The sequence below is a fragment of the Brachyhypopomus gauderio genome, chromosome 15 (genome assembly GCF_052324685.1).
Source record: "Brachyhypopomus gauderio isolate BG-103 chromosome 15, BGAUD_0.2, whole genome shotgun sequence".
In the NCBI taxonomy this organism is placed as follows: domain Eukaryota; kingdom Metazoa; phylum Chordata; class Actinopteri; order Gymnotiformes; family Hypopomidae; genus Brachyhypopomus; species Brachyhypopomus gauderio.
In genome coordinates this window covers 296449-320173 of record NC_135225.1, presented here as the reverse complement: position 1 = coordinate 320173, position 23725 = coordinate 296449, and the positions used below count along the sequence as shown (strand labels likewise).

Genomic DNA, 23725 nt, shown 5'->3' with positions numbered 1-23725 from the left:
GAGTGCAGTGTGTGTGTGTGTGTGTGTGAGCGAGTGTGTGTGTGTGTGTGTGTACGTGAGTGTGTGTCTGGATGCTGGTACAGTGATCTGCTGAGCATCACCCGTTTGCCAACTGGGCCGTGTCCACACAGCTGGTTCAGTGTGAGCGGTCTGGCCCGCGGGCCCTGGCACCGCACCAACGCCGCTCCAGCACACATGCTGGTCTCGCCCTGCGCCTGCTGTGCCCCAAATCGTCAGCCCTCACACACACCTGTCAAAACCGCAAGAGCCATCGACAGGGCCGAGCTGGCAGGATAGCAGTTCTGCAAGGATCCGAGCACAGTGACGTTACTCAGGGAAGTATCTGAGGACAAGAAAGTTAGGATTATAAAGTACCTGAGGACAGAAGTACTATACACAATCTAAATTGTCCATTGGTCTTTTTATATAGTCCTTATATTACAACATTAAGCCTTTTTGTAGAGCATAAATCTTTTCTAGAACTCATGCCATCCATGACAAGCTGAAGAGATGATTATTATTCCAATAGAGCATGAATCTTGTCTCCAGAGTGTCAACATTTAATTCAAACAGGATGCAAATATACATATACAAGTAAGAGGTATTTTATCTTATCAAAATATAAAAGTATATTTTACATGTAGCTCCGTAAATGAAAAGCACAAGAAACACAGTTTAGACTATTGTATGTACAGGCTGTAGTACAATTAGTGTAGGTCAGACCTGGTCAAACCACGTCTGGCCCTTTGTGCATCCCTGTCCAGCCCGCGAGAGGACAATCATATATTACAACATAAATTAAATAAATATCTATGTTGTGTGTGCAGTGCAACTGTGCCACTTTTATTTTGAAAGTACTACGTTTGTGTCACTTCCGTGCGTGCGTTTAGTAAGAGCACTGTAGTTGAACAGCGACTAGTGATGCTTGTTAGATTACCCCAAGATGTCAGCTCACGTTAAAAAAAGAAAAGTTGACAAGGAATGCCACGTTTTTAACAAGACATGGACTGCCAAGTATTTTTTTACAAAAATAAAAAATAACACTGTGTGCTTAGTACCAGCTATTCAAAATAAATAATTTGGTGCATTTTACAATGGAAGAAAGTAGTTGAATTAAGAGTTGAATTAAGTTCAAGTTATCGTTGGTGTGGCCCCTTGTAAAAATGTATTGCCAATCCCTGTTGTAGGCTGTAGTATGTAGTACACACTCATATCCCTCTGTGCTCTGAAGGTGTACCCCCCCCATCAAGAAAATCTGTAATAATTTTAGAACTTCAGATGCTGGTGAAAAGTCAGTCAGTGTTATGAAAGAATCGCATCTCTCTCTCTCTCTCTCTCTCTCTCACACACACACACATCACTTTAGAGAAAGTTTGGTGATGCAAGCCAGTGAAGGAATTTGGTATTCAGTAACGACTCTGGCTTTGAAGCCAATTAATTAATCAGTCACATTTGTTAATGTATCAGCACAAAGGTCCAGTCAGTTTCCAAAGAAATCACACAACACAGGAGTCAGTGCAGTGTATTTACTTTCTGTTCTGTCTTCCCAGAGAACAAAGGGCTTCTGCCCCCCCTCCCCCTTTGTGCATTTGTGACACACCACCCCCCCCCCCCCCCCCCCCCACCTTCCACGTCCTGCCCTGGCCCATTTTATTTTAATAACAGGTTTTGCACAAAAGTAAAGAACAAACTACTGGACATGAACAATAACAAAATAAGTCAGTCATGTGTCTAACAGGGATTCAGTTTCCATGCACATTGTTTCCTTTCAGCAATCCCAGCGGAGGGCTTCAGCTCCAGAACTATATTACACAGAACCACCACACAGCAAACAACTTTATTCACGAAGTCACCATCTTTTCACTTTAGAATCTTCTTTCACTTTCCACAGTACGAGTTCCATACATGCTTCAGCGTGGTCTCGGGCGTCTCGCCCTGCCGCGGGTCAGAACACAACACTCATCACACCCCTGGAGGAAGGCACACGTGTGCTTATGGGTCCTGCCTAGCAGGATTACAGCATGATGTGACTAATTCTGAATCATTATATAGATTATACAGCGGCCACAGCATACTACATAGATCACACACACTGTAGGCCATTGTGTTATGGTGCCATTTTGGTTTCAAGATGGTCCGAGTGCTGGATTAAGTTATAATTCCAGAGGCAGTTTTTAAAAAGGAAAAGAATCTTCACATACATATGAGCATGACTGTGGAGACACTGCCCAAGCAGTGCTGGTTGTGCACCAACGAGGAGCTAGATGAGCTTAGACTAGATTAGACATGGACTCAACAGATCCAACGCTTCCTCCACCCCCCACGCTCCTGGATCATCAACGCTGTCTCTACCCACCACGCTCCTGGACCATCAACGCTGTCTCTACCCACCACGCTCCTGGACCATCAACGCTGTCTCTACCCACCACGCTCCTGGACCATCAACGCTGTCTCTACCCCCCACGCTCCTGGACCATCAACGCTGTCTCTACCCCCCACGCTCCTGGACCATCAACGCTGTCTCTACCCCCCACGCTCCTGGATCATCAACGCTTCCTCCACCCCCCACGCTCCTGGATCATCAACGCTTCCTCCCCCCACACTCCTGGACCATCAACGCTGTCTCTACCCACCACGCTCCTGGACCATCAACGCTGTCTCTACCCACCACGCTCCTGGACCATCAACGCTGTCTCTACCCACCACGCTCCTGGACCATCAACGCTTCCTCCACCCCCCACTCTCCTGGACCATCAACGCTTCCTCCACCCCCCACTCTCCTGGACCATCAACGCTTCCTCCACCCCCCACTCTCCTGGATCATCAACGCTGTCTCTACCCACCACGCTCCTGGATCATCAACGCTGCCTCTACCCACCACGCTCCTGGACCATCAACGCTTCCTCCACCCCCCACTCTCCTGGACCATCAACGCTGTCTCTACCCACCACGCTCCTGGACCATCAACGCTGTCTCTACCCACCACGCTCCTGGACCATCAACGCTGTCTCTACCCACCACGCTCCTGGATCATCAACGCTGCCTCTACCCACCACGCTCCTGGACCATCAACGCTGTCTCTACCCACCACGCTCCTGGACCATCAACGCTTCCTCCACCCCCCACTCTCCTGGACCATCAACGCTTCCTCCACCCCCCACTCTCCTGGACCATCAACGCTTCCTCCACCCCCCACTCTCCTGGATCATCAACGCTGTCTCTACCCACCACGCTCCTGGATCATCAACGCTGCCTCTACCCACCACGCTCCTGGATCATCAATGCTTCCTCCCACCACGCTCCTGGATCATCAACGCTGCCTCCACCCCCCACTCTCCTGGATCATCAACGCTGCCTCTACCCACCACGCTCCTGGATCATCAATGCTTCCTCCCCCCACGCTCCTGGATCATCAATGCTTCCTCCCCCCACGCTCCTGGATCATCAACGCTGCCTCCACCCCCCACTCTCCTGGATCATCAACGCTTCCTCCACCCACTACGCTCCTGGATCATCAACGCTGCCTCCACCCCCCACGCTCCTGGATCATCAACGCTGCCTCTACCCACCACGCTCCTGGATCATCAACGCTGCCTCTACCCACCACTCTCCTGGATTATCCTCCGCAGGATCTCGGTGGTCAGGCTGCTCAGCTCCCTCTTGTGTGGGGGACCCAGGCGGTGAGGGAACATCACACACGTGTCCACCACCGCACTGTGCAGGAGCTGAAAGGGGAAAATCTCTACGATTTTTGCTTTCTTGGATCACTCCACTGGCAATGGAAAGATTTTCCTATGATTTTGCTCTAAAACCATGTGAGCTGGTTTTCTGGACCCAGATTAACCCCAAACTTGGAGCAAAAAAAAAAAAAAAAAAAAAACCCACTGATGTTTCACCATCTGCACTACAGTGCAGGATAACTGTGCTTGGGACACAATCCCTACTCTATGGGAGCTGCTCCCCTGGGTGTGGGTGTCGAGCACGTCTCATCTCTTCATGAAACACACATGTTTCCATTGCTTAGTTAGTTTGAGCAAAACCACAAGAGCACAAGTCCATGACTCACTTTAAGAGCACAGAGGTCGTTCTCCAAACCATGTCCAACCAGGATGGTGTCCTTGCTGATGAAGCTCAGCAGCACAGCCTGCACTTCCTGTAATGATGGGCTGCTAGCCTTCACTTCATCTTCACTCACTCCAGAGTACCTGGGCAGGTGAAGACATCAACTCACTGCGTTAGCCTCTCATGCCAATTACAACTAAACTACGGGCCACAGTTCACTTTGAACCTACCTGGTGTTGTAGTCAATGACCTCATTGTTAGGCTTAACAAAGGTGTCGTATACGACCTGCAGGCTGCTGTTGACCAGAGTGACCCTCACGACCTCCAGCCCGTGTGTGGTGTAGCACTGATGCACAACAAGCGGCCATGATCAGAGGAGAAGACACGTGCTCTGGAGAGCTCATCTTTCTCCAGGAACAGCCCCAAGAATGGGGTGAAGGAATGAAAGTGGGTAAACAAACAGCCTTCACCATTTCTGTAGCAACAGCGTAAACGCCTGGGCAGCCAGCGCGGGTCTGGGGGAGAGACTGGACAAAACCCTGGAGGCCCAGTGTATCATGAACGTGAAGCTGAAGAGTGAAACAGGTCACACACACACACACACACACACACGTCATCAAGAACAAATGACACTATTCAAAGTTTCTATAAGCTCATAAGAATGTCAGACATGGGAGCGAGTGGCGATATGCTCATTGTACCTTGAACACTTGACACCCCGGAGACCCAACTGCACTCTCACAACAGCTGTAGCGAGTTTCCACTCCTCCAGGCACTGAGAACAAATACAGGCACCACCCAGATCAACACCACCCACACCACCACCACCCAGCCACAGATCGCAAACGCATGAAGGATTTATATAGCGCAGCCAAGCCATCTGCCTTCACCTCTGTTTTCGATGACCTTGCCAGAGTGGTAGTTACATTCCTCTTTGCGAGTGTGTTTCCCCGTTTGGCTCACAGAGAACATCGCACCACAGCGACAGCAGATCCTCCTGCAAGCTGGAGCCAGAGTTGGTTATTCAATCTTTAAACACACCACATGCACTTGCCAAACATCAACCTGAGTGAGGTCTGCTCACTCCTAAACAGGGGTTTAAAAGTGTACTCAACAGCAGAGCCGGAGTGGCTAATCGGGAGATTCGGGAGGATTCCCGATGGGCCGGCTCATGTCAATCTCTAGTTTGGGCCGATTGGGAGGGGAAAATAATTTTGGGCCGGATTTGGGCATGAAACTCCCGGGCTGAAAAAGTGTCCCACTCCGGCCCTGCTCAACAGCACTCCCATTTTATTCAGTTCCAGTCCAACTGAAAAGTTCTTTGCAGCCTCTGAACACCCAAACCAGACAGCCTGATCAGACCTGGTCTCCTGCAGCCAGCGACGGATACAATAAGGCTGATGCCTGTTCTGTAGACACTCAGAAGGTCTCACCATCTCCAGTGCTCTTCTTAGTGTGGCCATACTGGACAGCCACGCCCAGCTCACAGGGATGTTTGCGAGGGTAGTTGTTCTCCCTCAACAGGGACTCGGTCAGGATATGCTCCTTTAGCTGAGTGTATAGTGAGGCTTCACCTGGGAAAGAGGGACAGTGTGGATAAGACGTTTCACCACGACAGAAGCGTTCACATCAAGTCCCACTCGTTATATACAGAACACGTCCAGGTGCATTAATCTATAGTGAGATCGTCCCACGGCACATGACGGAGCCGGAAGGTGCCGTTCTATCTTCTATCTGTGCCTTTCCTTCGATAATGCACCCATGATTCAGAACTCAGGCCTTCAGGAGATGAATGAGATCTTTCTCAGACAGTATGGGATAAAGCTTCCTGGGAAAATCTCCCTGATGTTTAAGACAAATGGATCTGATCTCAGACAGCACCCTTACTCGCTGAATAATTCCAGCAGACCCCTGGGCAAAGTGGCTCCGAGAACCAGATAATTACGATGCGATTTGATTAAGAATCACTCTGCATTAGTGCAAACCATTTCTGATCATTTAGATAATGGAATAATCCACCTTGGCCCTCATTAACACTCGTCAGTTCAGCAACAAAATGGCAAAGAAACATCCATCAAACAAACTAGACTCCAACCAGATTTCAGTCTTACCCCTAGAGTTTGCAGTCTGTACTGCACAGTGCTTATAGGGTGTGCAAATATAATGTAAAATGTAGTGCACATCTTACATCCTGCACGTCACACAAATTAAATAGACATTACAAAAAATGTAAACAATTGATTTTGTATTTAACCAACAGTGAAAGCAAGTAGTTTAGAACTTGTAGTGAGAGTTGTAAGCAGGAGTGTCTGCCACCTTTAGCGTCTCCAAGAAGGCCTCGATGCAGTGGTACGTTTCCTCTAGACACCTGTGTATTTCTCTCACTGGAAACTGTACAGTAGAAACAGGACAAGGGAGCAGTGGTGTTTAAAAATATCAAAGGAGTATGAACCACAAACTGCACGCGTGATGTTTACGTACAGGTGTCAGAAGCAGTGTTTTGGTGTTTAAGTCTCTTGAGTGCATTGACTGCTATACTGAGATATTTTAATTTGTTGACACTCCGATCAAACACGGTCTTCTCTTCTGCCAGTGCCTGAAATAAAGTGGTAAACATGTACAAAACAATAAATGTTATATAGTAGGGGGACTACAGCAGTCGTTTGATGCATTCAGTGAATTTACTTTCAAGATCATTCTTATATAGACCTTCTCAAAGGCGTCTTGGACAGTGGCAGATGTTTTCAGGAACTCCTCCACAAACAAATTCACATATCGCTGCCGCACATCATGAGGGACCTTCACGCCCATCTCTGCACGACCTTTGGCCTTTCGTTTTGCGGACATGGCCTATGGGAGCAGGATCGGCACACACAAGCAGACCCATGCTAATTTTCCATCAACCTTTATTTAACACAAAAGGCCTTCAATGAACTTCCATGTAAAATTGACTGAAAAGACAAATAAATCAATAAAAAAAATAAAACCTCAAAAGCTGCACGCAACAGACTGGACTCACCTTTGCAGGTGTGTAATTTGCTGGCTGCACAGGCAGGGGGCGCTGAATGGGTTGAAGCGGACGCGTTACAGGCACCGTGGCAGGAATTAATGTGATGGGTAAAGCACAATTTCCTTCAGGGACAATCAGATGCAGGTCTGAGCCCAGTCGCAGGGTTGTGCCGACAGGAAGGATGCTCACACAGGCTAAAATCATCATCATTCAGTCACCAACATATTAGAGAATACCCAGAATGCATCACGGTATATTTGATACTGAATGATTAATTGTGCAGTTCTAATTGGGGAGGGAGGAAAGAGGGAACCTGTCTCCACCACTGGTCTAAACACAGTACATTAGCTAGAGAGAGATTAACAAGTCCTACCACTAAGCAGTGTGGTGTTAATGCCTTCCAAGACAGGTTTGGACAACTCTGCTCCGATAAGATTACTCACAGTTTGGTGCAGGGCTTTGGTGAAAGACAGCAGGGGCGATAACTCTCCTGGGCACAGTGGCTGTAATAAATGACTGGCACCCTCTGAACGCTGACGTAAGGGCCACTGCTCTCTTCTGGCACTGTTGCGTTGGGCTGGGTGAAGGCAGTGGATCTGCTCCCTCACGCAGAGGCACAATCACCTGTGCTCTGTTCTTACTGACCTGCTGAGAGATCACAGGGATACAGCTCAACACACACACTGCCGCCACCTCCAACCACAGCTGAACACACACACACTGCCGCCTCCTCAACCACAGCTGAACACACACACACTGCCGCCTCCTCAACCACAGCTGAACACACACACACTGCCGCCTCCTCAACCACAGCTGAACACACACACACTGCCGCCTCCTCAACCACAGCTCAACACACACACACTGCCGCCTCCTCAACCACAGCTCAACACACACACACTGCCGCCTCCTCAACCACAGCTCAACACACACACACTGCCGCCTCCTCAACCACAGCTCAACACACACACACTGCCGCCTCCTCAACCACAGCTCAACACACACACACTGCCGCCTCCTCAACCACAGCTCAACACACACACTGCCGCCTCCAACCACAGCTCAACACACACACTGCCTCCTCAACTACATCCTCAACCAGTTAACATGGTGTATATGCATTTGTCTAAACCCAAATCATGATAGTTAATGTCAGAGTTAAAGAATTTACCTCAAACTTTGCCACATGGGCCACCCTCTTCTTCTGAGCGGGAGGAGGCTGAGCTGGTACATCAGTCTCAGACTGTGAGACCTCCTGCTTGAGAAGAGAAAAAAACAATAAGGATGAATTTCTTGTTTCCTAGTCCTGCCCAACACACTGAACACCCATCCACTTACTGGCACGTCAGCTTGGACTGGACTGTGCTCCACTCCGTTTGATTCCATGAAGATGTTGTAGCATTCTTCCATTGGATCGGTGTCTGAAAGGTCAAAGTCTGAGTAATTGAGCTCATCTGAAGAGCTCGAGTCAACCTGAACTACTTCATTACTTGATGTGTCCATTATAGCAGGTGAAAGGATCCGCGAGTCGCTGACAGCAGCACAGGTGACACGCGAGGCAACAGGTGCAGGCGGTTTCTGCGGGATTCCACCCAGAGTCTGACCTGGAGTCAAAGCCACTGGTGAGGTGACCGAGCTGAGCAACTCTGCCGACTGTGCCGATGGCACACACACAGTGTCCATGCCAGAAACAGACACAGGCACGTTCGGTACAAATGGCTGGGGAAGACCATTTTGTGCATGTAACCAACAGGTTTCGGCAAAGGCTGAACTGCTTGGACCAGGTGCAGCTACCTTGGTCATAGCTGAGAAAGAGGGCATATTGGGGAAGTAATCCTGAAATACCACTGGCTCTTGTTGAGCATGTGTGTGGGTCAAATACTCTGCTTTATGAGCAGAATTTGAGTGGAAATTGTTTTGTTGTGGACAAAGTTCTGTTCTACTAGAGTTCATACTTTGTTCAAAGATTACTGGAGATGTTTTTTCACAACCTGCCAAAATTTGTGAACAATCAGGCGCGCTGTCCAGAAGATCCTCAACGTGTTGAAGGCAAGTGCTGCTCCCACCCTCAGGTCTCAGGTGATCCAGACACATGTTGATATCATCCAAAACACATCCCATGTTTTGCCCTTTCTCTTCATAACCATTAAGACTCATGTCTGCACAGACAGGCTTATACAAGTGGCAAACCTGTGCAGATCTGGCAACATCTGCATTTTCCTGAGGTTCCTGAAAATTCTCCATTATGGTCACTGGCTGCTTTGAGATCCATTTCTTTGCTTCATCACCCTTGATGGCACGTGGGCTGTGTTTTGGACCCTTAAACATTGTGCCATGTCCTGCAGCTGAGGTGTCACCATGGACCTCTGGCTCCTCACTCACAACATGTTTCTCATTTTCCACAAGTCCAATTCCAAGACTGGGTCCATGTTCAAAAAGCGCCGCCGATCTGTTGGTCTTTCCCTCGTTCTCTTGGTGTGGAATATTAATGAGCCGGTTGCTCTCAGGTGAGTCTAGTACATTAGTGATGCTGGTCATGTCTTTATCTGCATGGCCGGCCTTGTCCACGTTCTTCTCCAGAAGGGAAGAGCCAGCATCAGCACAGCCCCTTTCTGAACATCCTCCCGATATCTTTATTATGTTTGCACCCTTCCTTGAAATCCCTTTCCCTCCCCGATCACCCCCACCACCCACCAGCACCGCCTTGGCTTCAACACCTGCTGTTCTTTTCGTCTGAGATCTGTTGCTTCTTCCACCATTTTCAAAAGGTGGAATGTCGATGATTAGTGTCCCCTCATCAGAATCCTCAAAGCTACAAGATGGCACCTGAGCACAGTCACATACGTTGGTCCCAGTCTCTCTGTACCTCTGGTCGTCTTCCACATCTGCTTTATGGGCTGCCTTCATTTTATCTACTGAGCTGCCAGATCTCAAGTCAGCAGAAAAATTTGAACAGGGGTCATATTCCAGATCGGTTTTGGGTCTGGTGCGATCAACCACATACTTGCAAGTAGTAGTCTTTTTAGATTTCATCTGGTTCCTCTTGTGGTCTTTAGAGAGAGCTGGTCTAGACTTAAAACGATCGTCTGAGCCAGTCCCAGAGCTTGCTCCCTGCTCCGACTGGTACCGGGACAATCTCTGTTGTTCCTTCTCCACTTCACTTCTAACTGCTTCAATCTGTTTGTTGATCCTTTCCAGCTCCAGAAGACGAGGGCTGCTCCCTGCCGTGTTCTGGTGGGGCGATGGGTCCAGAATGTGGTCATGACCTAGGGCAAACATTTTAATAGGAGGACTCATCATCTAGCCATTTAAATTTATAGCACTCTGACATCCAATAATATCATTATGCTGTTTTGAGTTACAACAGCCAGCCCTTTACATATTACCAAGTAGACTTCAAAATACAAGTGATTTGAAGGAAGAAAAAAAAACCACCACAAACTCCCAAAAATAATATAAATGCATATATACCATATTTATTTATTTTGTTTTACAGCTCTGTAGTGAGGATGCGCCTAACCCTACCGGTTGTACCAGGATCACCGCAGACAGACAGGCTCCTGTGCTTGTACAGACAGTAAGGTCGCTCACACCGGCCCAGGACGAAAGGGCAGTTTGTTCCAGCGAAGTGTCTGGCGGAAGGAAACATCTGCTCTTTTTAGGAAAAACAAAACAAACTTAGATTTCAGTTGATTAAACACCATACTTATAATTTAACTAAATTTAACCCAACATTTTTTCCTCAAACATTAATCATGACAGGCATAAAAACAACCAAAATCCCAGTCACACGTAACAACCCACCGTCGAGGTGAACATGCAGGAAGATGATTGATCTACATGCGCTGACGGACCATCACACAGGCGCGGACCACAGAACCAAGTCCATTTATACAGCCCTGTTTACAACACGACATAAGCTATAAAACCCAATATGTGCTCGCTGTACAACCCCACGATGAATGTAGCTTCTGCTGGCGGGAATGACCCACACCCAGATTGTAGTTAATCTGACTGCGATCAGGTGCAGCCAATATCTCCCCAATATCAATATCACTAGAGAAGATCGTGAGTCAAACTCAACCAACTGCTTCTGAAATTATTTTTTTAATGGATCAGCCAAACCGGTTTTGTCTGACTATATTTTGTCATCTATAATGTGTATTTTAGAGCCATCTACACGTCTAGCAGTATAATCGCGTAACAAGACACCATGTAGCCCATAACATTCGTGTGTAAAGACCCCAAACCGCTCGATCTCGTTCTGAGTGAGATCGGTAAGACCACCTGGTTCCTAGATATTTGATCCTAAAACACGATTTTAAGATGATCCCATGGAGCTTAAATTCATGAACCCATAATGGTACAGCGTAACTCGTAACTCTCAGTTAAATAAATACCACATGTCTCTCATATATATATATATAGGGTTGGGAACTGGGTCAAAATGGGTAAGCAAACTATGATGACTTTCAACTTGATAGTTTAGTTCGGCTGTATTCCTAACCAAATTGCACAGTAGGGGCGAGAACGAGTTTTCAAACCTGTGAATTACAAAATCGTACGTGTTTACATGGATGCAGCCACAAAGTCGCCAGGTTTGCTTCATGGAAAATTCATTTTTAGGAACGTAAAGTGTTACCGGAGCGGAGCTCGGAGCGGTCGTTTTCTGCATGGTCCTAGCGCTAGATTCGTCGCTATTTAAATATTTCTTTTTAACCGTTAAAACTGCAGAGGGCCAAAACCGGCTTTTGAAAAAGTCCTCCCCAAATTACGTCCGTGAGGTTAAATGTACTAAATGTTGGCTTACATTTCAAATATCATGTTTAGCTGAATAAACATGTTATCAACCCCCTTTTATGTACAGTATGTAGGCTTACAAATTCATGTTTAACTGAATAAACCGTTGAACACGAGTAGCCTACATTTTTTTGTGCATGTTTTTTTCAAGTATCAAAGTAAAACAGCTTTCTCAAGCAGTCATTGATGTATTTTGGAAACAGGAGATGAGCCCCTGGTCTAATGCACCCTCTGTATTAAGAAACCCTATCTCAAAAACTTACTTTTAGTCATTACTTGGGTAGCACACATATGAGCCATTTTAATATAGATTAATCTAGATGAATTTCAAGATTTCAGTGAGATTAATCTAGATTTAAAAAAATAATCTATGCCCACCCCTAATACACACACACATATATATATATATATATATATATATATATATATATATATATATATATATATATATATATATATATATATATATATATATTAGTGCTGTCAATTCCAGGTGCCGCGATTAAACGTCCTCACCAGGATTTTGCCCAGGCTTCCTGGATTGTGTTGATTCCACTAATTTTACCTGGATTGCTAATTAGAAAATCTAGCAAGGTTGAGCAAAATCCTGGTGAGGACTTTTAATCGCGGCACCTGGAATTGACAGCACTAATATATATATATATAGCCAAGCATATATATATATATATATATATATATATATATATATAAATTATGCTATACTGCAGTTTCTACAGAGTTTGCCAAATCAAAATACTCCCTGTATCATATTTTTACATTACCAATTTACTTCATTTGATTAATACGACCGGAAACACCACAATTTCGCATTTTAAAACCACGGTCATGAACCAGCGGGTTGTGCTGAGTTCTAGCAGTGAGTCAGATAAGTAAAATGTGCTGTGTAGAATTAAACCACCGACAGACTTCTGACTGTTCATAACACACACGTGTGTCACACCAAGCCGGTATACATCTGCACCTCAGTCTGATTAGGCACTTGTTGTATGATAAAATCTGTTTGGATTCACAGATCAAATATATAAATCATACTAATTAGAATTGTGATTAGGATGATGACAGCAGACATCAACTGATCTGGTCCAGGATTTAAATAGTCTGTTCAGAGTATTCACTTGAGTTTCTGACAGGTGAAATGTAAGAAATATGTAAGCCATAAGTAAACGCAGAGCAATTTAACAGAAATTCTATAGAGCAGTACAGAAATTCTAAAGAACTGTCCCAGTTAAGTCCCGCCAACACACTCCATGTAACATTCATTATGTAACCTTTCATTTAACTTTCTTGACTAAGCAGACATTTCAAGAAGCTCAAACCAGAAAACAATACTAAAGACCCAGTTGTAACATGCCCTAAAAACATCAGACACACAGCGCATATGTTGGTTCTTGTTGCCTGAAGCAACTTTCTCTACCCGATGGCAGAGGCATGGTCCCTGGAGTCCCTAGCTTCTCATCAGCTGGGATCGAATTCTCCACTTGATCAAAGCCAGGTTCTCTCACCGTTCCTCTGCCACCACACAGAGGCGTGAACGAGAGGGCTGAGACCAGCGGTGTGCCTCTTCACCGTCCTCATGACATCATTCGTACACGTAGGAGATGTCGGCAGCAGGAGACACAGCTCTGTGTCTAGTTTTCTGCTGTAGAAACAATATTCACTGCTTGGCTTTTTTTTTTTTTACTTCTATTAAAAACCGTGTGCAGACCTGCGAGGCCTTCGTGGGCCATCTGTGACGGGTCTGACGTCTCGGCAGGCAGGAAGCAGCTGTTTTCTCTTAAACTGCCAACATGAGAGATTAGAAGGAGGAGCATTCAGACTTTTGTAAACTGAGGAGGTCCAGCGGCCATCTTAAGATTCTTCACGACTGTCATGAACAGCAGACATATGGGGCTGGCGGGCACACAGGCAGCGTGAGGGGCTGTGCGTCTGGGGCTCTGAAGAGGTCCGTTTTCACATCAAAGTGCTGGATGCTGGACTGGTGGAAATGTCCATTCTCTGTTGGACAGGGTAACCTGGGAGACCTCGGTTCAATCCAAGCCTGATTATGTGATAGGGAGCAGATGGAATTCATTAAGTGAGCACTGGCACTTTTCCCTTATGCCAGTGAGTCATTCAGTGGAATTTCATCTCTCTCTGATACCATCATCCAAGCCGTAGCTAGGAATAATTATTCACTCAAATCCATTACTAGAGGTCAATCGCGTTCCCCTCCTTTTGGTGCTGAACTCCAATTATCCCCCCCACCCTCCCCTTCCGAATCAGCACACACACACACAGCCCAGAGGTAAGCAGTGGAATTACAGAAAATTGATAAACACACACACACACACACACACACACACACACACACACACACACACACACACACACACAATTAGCACAATTTGGTGTCTAATAAGTCTTAATCATGCTGGCCACCTACAGACATGTCACTCTGCACAGTGAAATGTAACATTGTAACATAATCTAAAGTTGATCCTCCCATTGCTGAAATGTTCAGCACCATAAAAGCAATGTGTGTGCTTCACAGCTGTGGCCAAAGGGTGCTGTGTTGGGCTGTGTTGGGTCTCAGCAGCTCCGTTCACATTCCAGCACCATTAGGGTTGGGGTTAGGGCTACACAGCACCCGTAACACCAACACTAACCCAACTCCAACACCATTAGGGTGACACTCATAGGATCATTTGCAGCAGCCTTGAAAACAGAGACTCCCTGGAGAAAATGTTCAGCATACTCATCAGAGAGAGAAAAAAAGACTGAGAGAGAGGCAGAAAGGCAGTCAGCCGAGCAGTGTGTGTGTGTGTGTGTGTGTGTGTGTGTGTGTGTGTGCTAGGGAGGAGTATAGCAGACAGCAGGGGCTTCAGAGAGAATAACCAGTACACACACTGTACACAGAAAGCTGTTGCATGCTGGGACGTCTTGGGTGACGTTTACCTCAACATGTTCACTTGAAGGCGGCCAAACCCAATTCAGAACTTGTGAGTTTCATTTTCCATCTAACATCTGTTCACATACAGTGGGATGTGACAGTAGATGTGTTTAGTTTTGACCCTGTGTGGACCCTTGACCCTGTGTGGACCCTTGACCCTGTGTGGACCTTGACCATGATGTAGCTGTAATGTAACCGTGACGTCGCCGTTCAGATGTGCACGTTGGGACATCGTTGGGACGGGACAGCAGCACTCTGGAAGAGATTCAATCAATTTGAAAAACCTTCAACCGTCAGACTTTGCCTGGTTTCTTCTTTCCACTGAAGACCAGTCCACATCCTGAACACAGGCAGTACAAGAGGCAGTGTTTAGACTTTATAGCTTAACACGATATGGCAGATTATGGAAGATTTGTTCAACGAGAGCTTTTACATTTTATGGACAGGCACTTAGAGATCTGAAGGCTGTCGGCTGTTGGATAGAGGAAGAACTACTGTATGTGATTGATGGTGAGGGTGGTCCTTAAGCCTTAAGAGGTGATCAGTATTCACAGTGCATTCTGGATGGAGTCATAAGACAGAGGGCACAGACAGAGGAAGAGGACACACGTCCACACAAACAAACACACTCAGCACACTCAGGCACCAAATGAGCTTCAGAAGCGTCAGAATCTTCTATATGCGCTTCTCTCCTCAAAGAACAAAAAGGCTACACCAGTGTAAATATATTATGACCACATTTTCAATGGAACATTTTCCTAGCTAACACTTCACTATACTAGAGGAAGAGAGAGAGAGAGAGAGAGAGAGAGAGAGAGAGAGAGAGAGAGAGAGAGAGAGAGAGAGAGAGAGAGAAGGCATGTCTCATGTCTGTGTGCCTCAGCAGGACAGACTCCGATCACACAGAAGTGCAGATTGAGACACACAGCCATGGCATGTAGTCGGTCTTATTTACATAATGGACAATTCTCTCTAAGCTTATGGCGCCATCTAGTGTTTGTCTGTAGGCATCCCACCTAAAAGAGTGAACCCCTGATAATGTACAATAACTGCATGTTGTGGAAATACATATGCAGACGTATATTCAAATGAGCAGATCTGCATATTTAGTGTTATGTAAATGAGTTGACACTATTTGTGTTGAATAAATTTACCTGCAATTTACCTGTATTTGTAGTTTTAATCTCAAAAGTGTAAAATTAAATTACAGGAGTGTTAAATATCAGGCACTATAAACAAGTATAAAGACACGAATATAATGGTCATCATTGCCACATTGTATTCACCACCTGGGAGGTTTGTCTACCAGACCAATCACATGTGTGGAAGGGAACAGCAGTGATGTGTGTGTACCTGCGTGTGTGGTAGACGGTAGCAGCAGTGATGTGTGTGTACCTGCGTGTGTGGTAGACGGTAGCAGCAGTGATGTGTGTGTACGGTAGCAGCAGTGATGTGTGTGTACCTGCGTGTGTGGTAGACGGTAGCAGCAGTGATGTGTGTGTACCTGCGTGTGTGGTAGACGGTAGCAGCAGTGATGTGTGTGTACCTGCGTGTGTGGTAGACGGTAGCAGCAGTGATGTGTGTGTACCTGCGTGTGTGGTAGACGGTAGCAGCAGTGATGTGTGTATACCTGCGTGTGTGGTAGACGGTAGCAGCAGTGATGTGTGTGTACCTGCGTGTGTGGTAGACGGTAGCAGCAGTGATGTGTGTGTACGGTAGCAGCAGTGATGTGTGTGTACCTGCGTGTGTGGTAGACGGTAGCAGCAGTGATATGTGTGTACCTGCGTGTGTGGTAGACGGTAGCAGCAGTGATGTGTGTGTACCTGCGTGTGTAGTAGAAAACACATCACAAACTTCTTAAAATCTTTTTTTCTTGTTTTCAGCCAGCATCATCCAGGAAAATAATATGTAGTGTAGTGAAGCGTTTCAGACTAGAAATAAGCTGTCAGCATGAATTACAATCAGTGCAGCATTTCAGTGACATGTTGAGTTGGTCTGAATATGTAGGAGTCAATGAAACCCAACATATGAAACCCAACATTTATTAAATAAAAAATATATACTAAATATTTATTAGAGTGGGTGAACAGTAAAGTGGTACATTAACATCCACAGGAGGGAGGGGCCGGATTCTGACCAACATCTCTTGATAAAGCAACATGGTTTGTATTGTGCAAACCCCCCCCCCCAAATAGCAGCACTGTCAATAATCAGGAATATGGGGGAGAGTGTGGGGGGAGATTTCAATTGTGATGACAATCCAACTGCTCATCACGACGGTGGGGACCTTCACGACGGTGGGGACCTTCACGACGGTGGGGACCTTCACGACGGTGGGGACCTGTACACTGTGAGCAGGAGATCTGCAGCCAGACCAGGTGAGATGTTCCCCTGGGCAACACTGTGCTCCACGTGGGCCAGGCCTGCCTTCACAGCTGGGTGCTGACGGAAGTGTGTGAGGGCGTGTTCCTGGATGAGGGTCCATAACCACACCTTCTGCTGCTCCTGCCGCTGTGTCTGTAACTCACCACTGGCTAGTGCCCCGTCACGGAACCGCAGCATCGTGTCCCACAGCTCCTGAACACCCTCCCCGGTGTGAGAGGAGACACGCAGCACCTGAACACACCCGGGGGAGTGAAACGTGAGTAGGTGAGAGTTGGTGAGCAGGAGTGTTGGGTGGATATATGTTGGGAACAAGAAGAGCAACAGATCCTTGACTGAACTGGAGTGAAGACACAGCAGTGAAGGGTGTTAAAACTACATATTACATTTACGGCATTTGGCAGACACCCTTATCCAGAGCGACTTACATTTTATCTCATTTTTATACAAGTGAGCAATTGAGGGTTAAGAGCCTTGCTCAGGGGCACCACAGTCATGGCCTCAGGTCTGGGAATCGAACCCACGACCCTCCGGTCACAAGACCAGTTCCCTAACCACCAGGCCATGACTGTTGTATTGTAATAATGTATTATAACTACATATTACACATCATATATGTATTATAACTACATATTACACATCACAGGATGTGTGTGAAAACACAACTTGACTTCATGATTTAGTTTTTTTCATACAAATACAACCTACTGAAAGACATTAACACCAACATCAGCACCATCCTTATCAACACCAACATTAACACTAACATCTTCAACACCATCACCAAAAGAAATGTGCACACACACACACACCACACACACACACACACACACGTTTCCTTCTGTTTCAGTGGCTGATAGGCGGGAAGGTCTTCAGGGAGGCTGAGAGAGGGGAAGAGAAAAATCAATATGGCAGAGGCCTCACTCAGTCAAAGGGATCTGCGCTGTGGCAGGAGACCAGGAAGAAGATCCTCCATCCGCGTGGGTGTCCAATCAGGAAAGAGCACCAGGCCACAGTGGACCACACAAAGAGCACCAGGCCACAGTGGACCACACAAAGAGCACCAGGCCACAGTGGACCACACAAAGGGGCAGTCATCCTGGCACACAGCCCTGGGTGGGGGGTGGAAGTGGGGGTTGGGTGTGGGGAGTGGGGGTGGCATTGCAATGGGCTGCATGCCAGTGTCCAGAAGGAGCAGAGCATTCTGGGAAAGTAGACATTATAGAGACATATGAGGCCAGCCCTATCTTCTAGCATGCATTTTTCCCAGGTGGACGGTGGGAAAGAAAGCATGTGTCTCCTAAAGGTGAGATGTGATTTATATTCGAGTCAGATGGAAAGAAATATCACTCTTTTGAAAACTATTCTGGCATGAAAATAAATTTGAAATACCAGATGTGTGGATCAGGGTCGGCATTCATAGGGTAAATTAAAGAACATGGTTGTGTTTATAAAGACACACCAACATAAATACAGCAAAGGGCGTGTTTACTGTTTTCTAGGTGAGGATCATTTTCTAGCAGTAGCTGACATCTACACACAGCACCAAGATGGAAGCAATGGAATCTGAGCGAAGACACAGCAGTGCCCCCTACTGACAGGAGGACTATTATTAAAACATCAGGAACCCTTTCAGTATTCATGACTACGATAAGATTCCATTATATATAAAATGATTAAGGAGCTTTCAACTTAGCATAAGACACAAACAACATATTACATAGACTGTATTAATAACTTCAGGTCTCTGGAAAACAAATTTAGTAATTACACTTAATTGGATCATTAAGGATGATCTTATGAGTCTCTCGCCGGCGTACCTCAGGAGTGGGAGAACCAGGTACCTCAGGAGTGGGAGAACCAGGTACTTCAGGAGTGGGAGAACCACGTACCTCAGGAGTGGGAGAACCACGTACCTCAGGAGTGGGAGAACCACGTCACGTACCTTAGGGCTCCAGGTTTTGGATTTCTTGCGTAGCAGCTTCAGAGCGCTTGTGTACTCAGACTGGATTCTTCGTGCTGGAATGACCAAATCACCGTCTGATTTGGTCACCACCACCAGGTCCGCCTTCTCGATGATGCCCCTTTTGATTCCCTTTATTTAAAAATGAAAGAAAAGGGAATTTCTTTTTCAGCAAGCTTATTTCTTTTAATATATTAAATTAATATATGTCAAACATGTAAAGCTTTACTGAAATGCTGTCATTTTAATATGCTACATTAATACTTGAAATATGGCTGTATTAACTGTAGAAGTTGAGCTCACAAGTACAGGAGACATACAGGCTCATCACTTCAGTAGGTAAAAAAGTCACTTTCTTGGCATTTAATTCAGCTGTATTCACGTCATCTCATGAGGGAGAGACAGCACTAAGACCCTGGACTCCTTTACCATTAACACTTCTGTTAAATATTGGACCCTCATAGCAATGTGAGAGTGGTGTCTCCACTTTGGAACAGGTCAAATAAACAGTGGATCATTGGTCATCATTCACCAGCTGTGATCATTCACTAGGTGTATCTAACTGTGATCATTCACTAGGTGTATCTATCTGATCATTCATTAGGTGTATCTAGGTATGATCATCTTTAGAGTCTGTGTATTTTCTTCTTGTGTATGAATTAGTGCAGATTTACACTCATATTTCTTTCTACTGCCTAATTAATTTAGTTGTCAATGTGTTTATACTGCATACATAAAATCCACTTTAAAGGGGCCACAAAACAGCTTAATCTTGCTTGGACCTTGGACCACAGTTATTGAAACCACACACCCTTTACATGGATGGATGTTTACCTGCAGTTCATCGCCCCCTGCTGGTGGAATTAGCAACACAAAAAGATCTACCATATCAGCCACAGCAAACTCAGACTGTCCAACACCTGGAAACATTCAGTTCCACATCAACACAGACTCAAACAAACATTTACAGAGATCAACTGCATACATGCAGGTAAAATCCCAAATACAGGTTTTAAAGGAAGAGGTTGGGGATACAATGGATTGGCTCACTGAAGGAATACTTACCCACAGTCTCCACCAGGACAACATTATAGCCCGCCCCCTCACACAGGACGATGGCTTCGTTGGTGGTCCTGGTCACCCCCCCGAGCACACCTGAGCTGGGAGACGGGCGTATGAAGGCCCTCATGTCTCGGGACAGCTCAGGCATGCGTGTCTTATCTCCCAGCACAGAGCCTGGCGAGACACCATCACTGTTTAAGATTTAAAACACTGACAGAACCGTTTATGAAAAAATAACAACAGGTACTTAAAAATGCCCTCGATATTTTTAGTTATCAATAAACATTAATCTGATTAAATGTTTAAACATGTGAAATCAGTACAGTAATTTATTACAAAACTACTTAAAAAAAATAATACTATGAAATGAATGCCATTATAAAGAATTAAATCATCATGGCATTTTGGTTCTTATTTTAACCATATTTATCCAGAAAGAAACGACTCTCAGTCATATGAAACATTATTGTGAATGCTGTTCAATCTCCCAGTAGGACGACTCCAGTGTACCAGGTGACAGAAACACCTCAGCAGGCCATGAGCTGCTCACCCCCCCTGGTGCAAGAGGACGGGTCCACGGCCAGGACAGACACCCGGTGCCCCGTCCCCGTCAGCATTTTACCCAGCACCTCGATGAAGGACGACTTCCCTGCACCTGGAGGACCGGTGAGACCTGTAGTCACACACACACACACACACACACACACACACAAATTACCATCAACACACATGTGTAACATTGCAGATGAGCTCATGAGGACATTTATCTACCAGCAAGACTGTAAGACTACAGGTATCTATGGAGACATTTATATCACATTCAAGACAATCTCTGAGATTTTCATCCAAGCCTTGACACTCTCACCACAGCAGCACCTGGACCAAGTGGTCAGGTGACCAGGTGGTCAGTGTTTAGATAATAAAGGTTCACTGCAGCTGTTACACTTGGGCGTTGTGGGGACCCTTCAGCACTGAGATGGACATTTAGGTCTTTGCACAATTCTCCAACCAACAGCACCAACTCACCCACTCTGAAGGCCATCGGCTTGCCCCCGTTGAGTGTCTCCTGCTCCTGCCGGAAGGCCAGCACTCTCTGCAGCAGCACCTGGGCGAGCTGCTTCTTGCGAGGGTGCTGCGTCTCCACCAGAGTGATGGACTCGGCGAGACACGCCCTGCGTCCCCCGGTGAGTCCATCATACAGCCTGTCCAGAACTCTCCTCTCCTTGTCCGTCAGATCCACCTCGCGGCGCGCTAGGACCTTCTCCACGGAGACGCTCCTGCTCTGAGACACCGTGCACGTCCAACCGTGACACGGTGCGGAGCGCGACGTTCGGATGGAACGCCTTATGACGGCTGCCACTGTGCGCGAGGACGACAAGGCGGGCACGCGCTGAAGGAACGGGAGGACGGCGGCTGGACCCATTTCCGCCCGACAGGACACAGGACAGCACCAGTGGCGAAAACAGCCGTCCAAAACTCAACCGTCTCTAGGACAGATCACAGCAGTCGTCCAATTCACGCACTAAATCACGAGATAACGAGACTTTTATTACCGATTTGTCCTTCCGTTTACACCCGCACACGGACGGCGATCCTGGCTTTAACCTCTTGGGGCGGTTCGGCGACTTCACGTGCTGTAACCCCAGCAGTAACCACTTTACCAGACCTCCACACACTAATAACGCACCATACAGTATTCAGCTTTAATACCGGCGTTTTTAGTTTAGTGAATTTTGTACACCATTTACTGCTGTACGGGACTATGACCTCCAAAGTGTGTTTTCTTCCGAGTCGCGACCGTCATGACATTTATCAAAATAAAAGTCTTTTGCTAAAATGAAAGTCTTTGTTTGTAATGATTGTATCGATCGTCATTTACAACAATTCATTATCTACAACATAAAGCATATATAGACTTGTACACCAAGTACAACCACAAAACAGAGATCGGAGCATTACTGAAGTCAATATCAGGTAGCCTTAGGACAGTGGCAAAGATGACCAAACTGTACATGGATGTGAACAGCAAGGCTTTTGATCTTTGAAACCTTAGTCCCGAGGTGCTCATGTCTGGTTCAAGTTCTACCATTTGACAGACTTTATCTCCAAGTCTAATCACACCCAATAAAGTAAATACACCTACACCTACCGTACATCCATGTTTTCCGTACACCTACAGTAATCTTTATCTGTATAGCACCTTTCATACATATATGCAACTCAAAGTGCTTTACAGAATAATTAAAATAAAAACTAATAATAAATGGGCATAATTATTAAAATAATACAAAACAGCACAACTACTAAAATAGTTCAAACAAAATGTAATTGAGTAAAATGTGATAAATTATTATAATAAGCATCAAAGTTCCTTAACTAAATGCAGATCTAAACAGGAAGGTTTTGAGGCTCTTCTTGAAGCTGTGCAGGGATGAAACATCTACCGTACACCTCTGTCTACCATAGTTCTGCGTGTGAGGTTCTAGTCAGATTTGCTTATATTGTGGGATATCTTCTAAGCATGGGCCCCCATTGACTCTTGGCTCTAGGTGACCGGATTCATACAAACCTCTCAAATGTCACTTTCAAGAAGTATCCCGTTTTAAACTATTTTTAGAGCCAGAATTGCAAAAACCAAACAATTCAAATGTAGCATGTTATTCTATGTTCTTCCTAGATAGTTTTGCCATGTAGTGCACAATTTATAGCAGTTGAACGTTTAAACTTTGTTGAGTCAAGTTGAATGTGGATTAACATATTCATTACCATAGAGGACAGGAAGTCAGGGATATTGAAACAATTTTATTGAGTCTTCCAGGTGAAACTTGATTTTCATGAGTAAACGTGCTGTCAGAAAGACAAACTGAGATGAAAAATCAGAGATGACAGAACAATAATCTCCATTAAAAATACAAAAATGCATCATTTTAAACAGTGGACGGGATTTCTGTCTATGAATAAAAATAGAAAGTAAGTTAATCAAAAAACTACTTTTTACAAAACACCAATAGTGCCATTTAGAACTTAGTCACTGAAGAAAATCAGTTACTTTATAAATGCTGAATATACTTAGACAAGACAGATTTTCTTCTCTATGTTTTATAATTCATAAAACATTCTCCCAAATGAACGGTTATGGTTAGCCACATGGATTAGCGCTCAACTGGTAGATCCAATGTTTAAAGTGATAAATCACTCTAGCATCAATGGGTAAAGTGTCCCTTATGCACAGGTCTGACACCAGGTTCTCATGCCCATGTTTACAGCAGTATTCCCCCCCCCCCCCCCCCCCACTCCACTCTCAATGACTGTGCTAACCCGGGTAACCTAGCGCTAGGTAACCCTAACCCTAACCCGGGTAACCTAGCGCTAGGTAACCCTAACCCTAACCCGGGTAACCTAGCTCATGAGCAAACAGCCTGTTAAAGGAAAACTTCACTCCAATGATGCCAACATGGCTGACAATGAAGGAAAAGTGGTGGGACCAGGCAGCATA

General features: G+C 45.8%; 2 protein-coding genes across 6 annotated transcripts; both read right to left on the bottom strand.

Moving 5' to 3' along the window:
• Window positions 1-1641: 1641 nt before the first annotated feature.
• On the bottom strand, window positions 1642-13514 carry LOC143476996 (uncharacterized). 5 transcript variants are annotated; one of them, XM_076975428.1, is made up of 18 exons: window positions 11617-11737; window positions 10877-10971; window positions 10598-10721; window positions 8411-10338; window positions 8244-8330; window positions 7516-7720; window positions 7082-7266; window positions 6772-6912; window positions 6544-6658; window positions 6379-6453; window positions 5496-5636; window positions 4953-5066; window positions 4764-4837; window positions 4533-4631; window positions 4293-4408; window positions 4067-4205; window positions 3605-3725; window positions 1642-1935 (listed from the first exon to the last, which is right to left on the bottom strand). In XM_076975428.1, the coding sequence occupies exons 2-18, from the start codon at window positions 10889-10891 to the stop codon at window positions 1850-1852; spliced, it is 3765 nt and encodes a 1254-aa protein (XP_076831543.1). In that variant the 5' UTR covers window positions 10892-10971; window positions 11617-11737; the 3' UTR covers window positions 1642-1849. The 5 variants fall into 5 exon arrangements, with proteins under 5 accessions (XP_076831543.1, XP_076831545.1, XP_076831541.1 ...); XM_076975430.1 differs by lacking the exons at window positions 10877-10971; window positions 11617-11737 and adding an exon at window positions 13396-13514; XM_076975426.1 differs by lacking the exons at window positions 10877-10971; window positions 11617-11737 and adding an exon at window positions 13396-13510 and having other exon boundaries at window positions 10598-10726.
• A 3350-nt stretch (window positions 13515-16864) lies between these two features.
• Window positions 16865-22043, bottom strand: mmaa (metabolism of cobalamin associated A). Its single transcript, XM_076974951.1, has 6 exons — window positions 21256-22043; window positions 20780-20902; window positions 20233-20403; window positions 20002-20087; window positions 19150-19299; window positions 16865-17438 (listed from the first exon to the last, which is right to left on the bottom strand). Exons 1-6 carry the CDS (start codon window positions 21650-21652, stop codon window positions 17148-17150), a joined length of 1218 nt encoding a protein of 405 aa, XP_076831066.1. The 5' UTR covers window positions 21653-22043; the 3' UTR covers window positions 16865-17147.
• Between the last annotated feature and the right edge of the window lie 1682 nt (window positions 22044-23725).

Bases quoted from the DNA above. Each gene is read 5' to 3' on its own strand.
- LOC143476996 (XM_076975426.1), bottom strand. From the start codon at position 13,468: ATGAGGACGGTGAAGAGGCACACCGCTGGTCTCAGCCCTCTCGTTCAC. The intron at 10,339-10,597 runs GTAGGGTTAGGC...TGTTTGCCCTAG, and splicing joins CGGTGATCCTGGTACAACCG to GTCATGACCACATTCTGGAC. The intron at 6,659-6,771 runs GTCTATATAAGA...ACTTTATTTCAG, and splicing joins TCCAAGACGCCTTTGAGAAG to GCACTGGCAGAAGAGAAGAC.
- mmaa (XM_076974951.1), bottom strand. From the start codon at position 21,652: ATGGGTCCAGCCGCCGTCCTCCCGTTCCTTCAGCGCGTGCCCGCCTTG. The intron at 20,903-21,255 runs GTGAGTTGGTGC...GTGTGACTACAG, and splicing joins GCCGATGGCCTTCAGAGTGG to GTCTCACCGGTCCTCCAGGT. The intron at 20,088-20,232 runs GTAAGTATTCCT...GAATGTTTCCAG, and splicing joins TGTCCTGGTGGAGACTGTGG to GTGTTGGACAGTCTGAGTTT.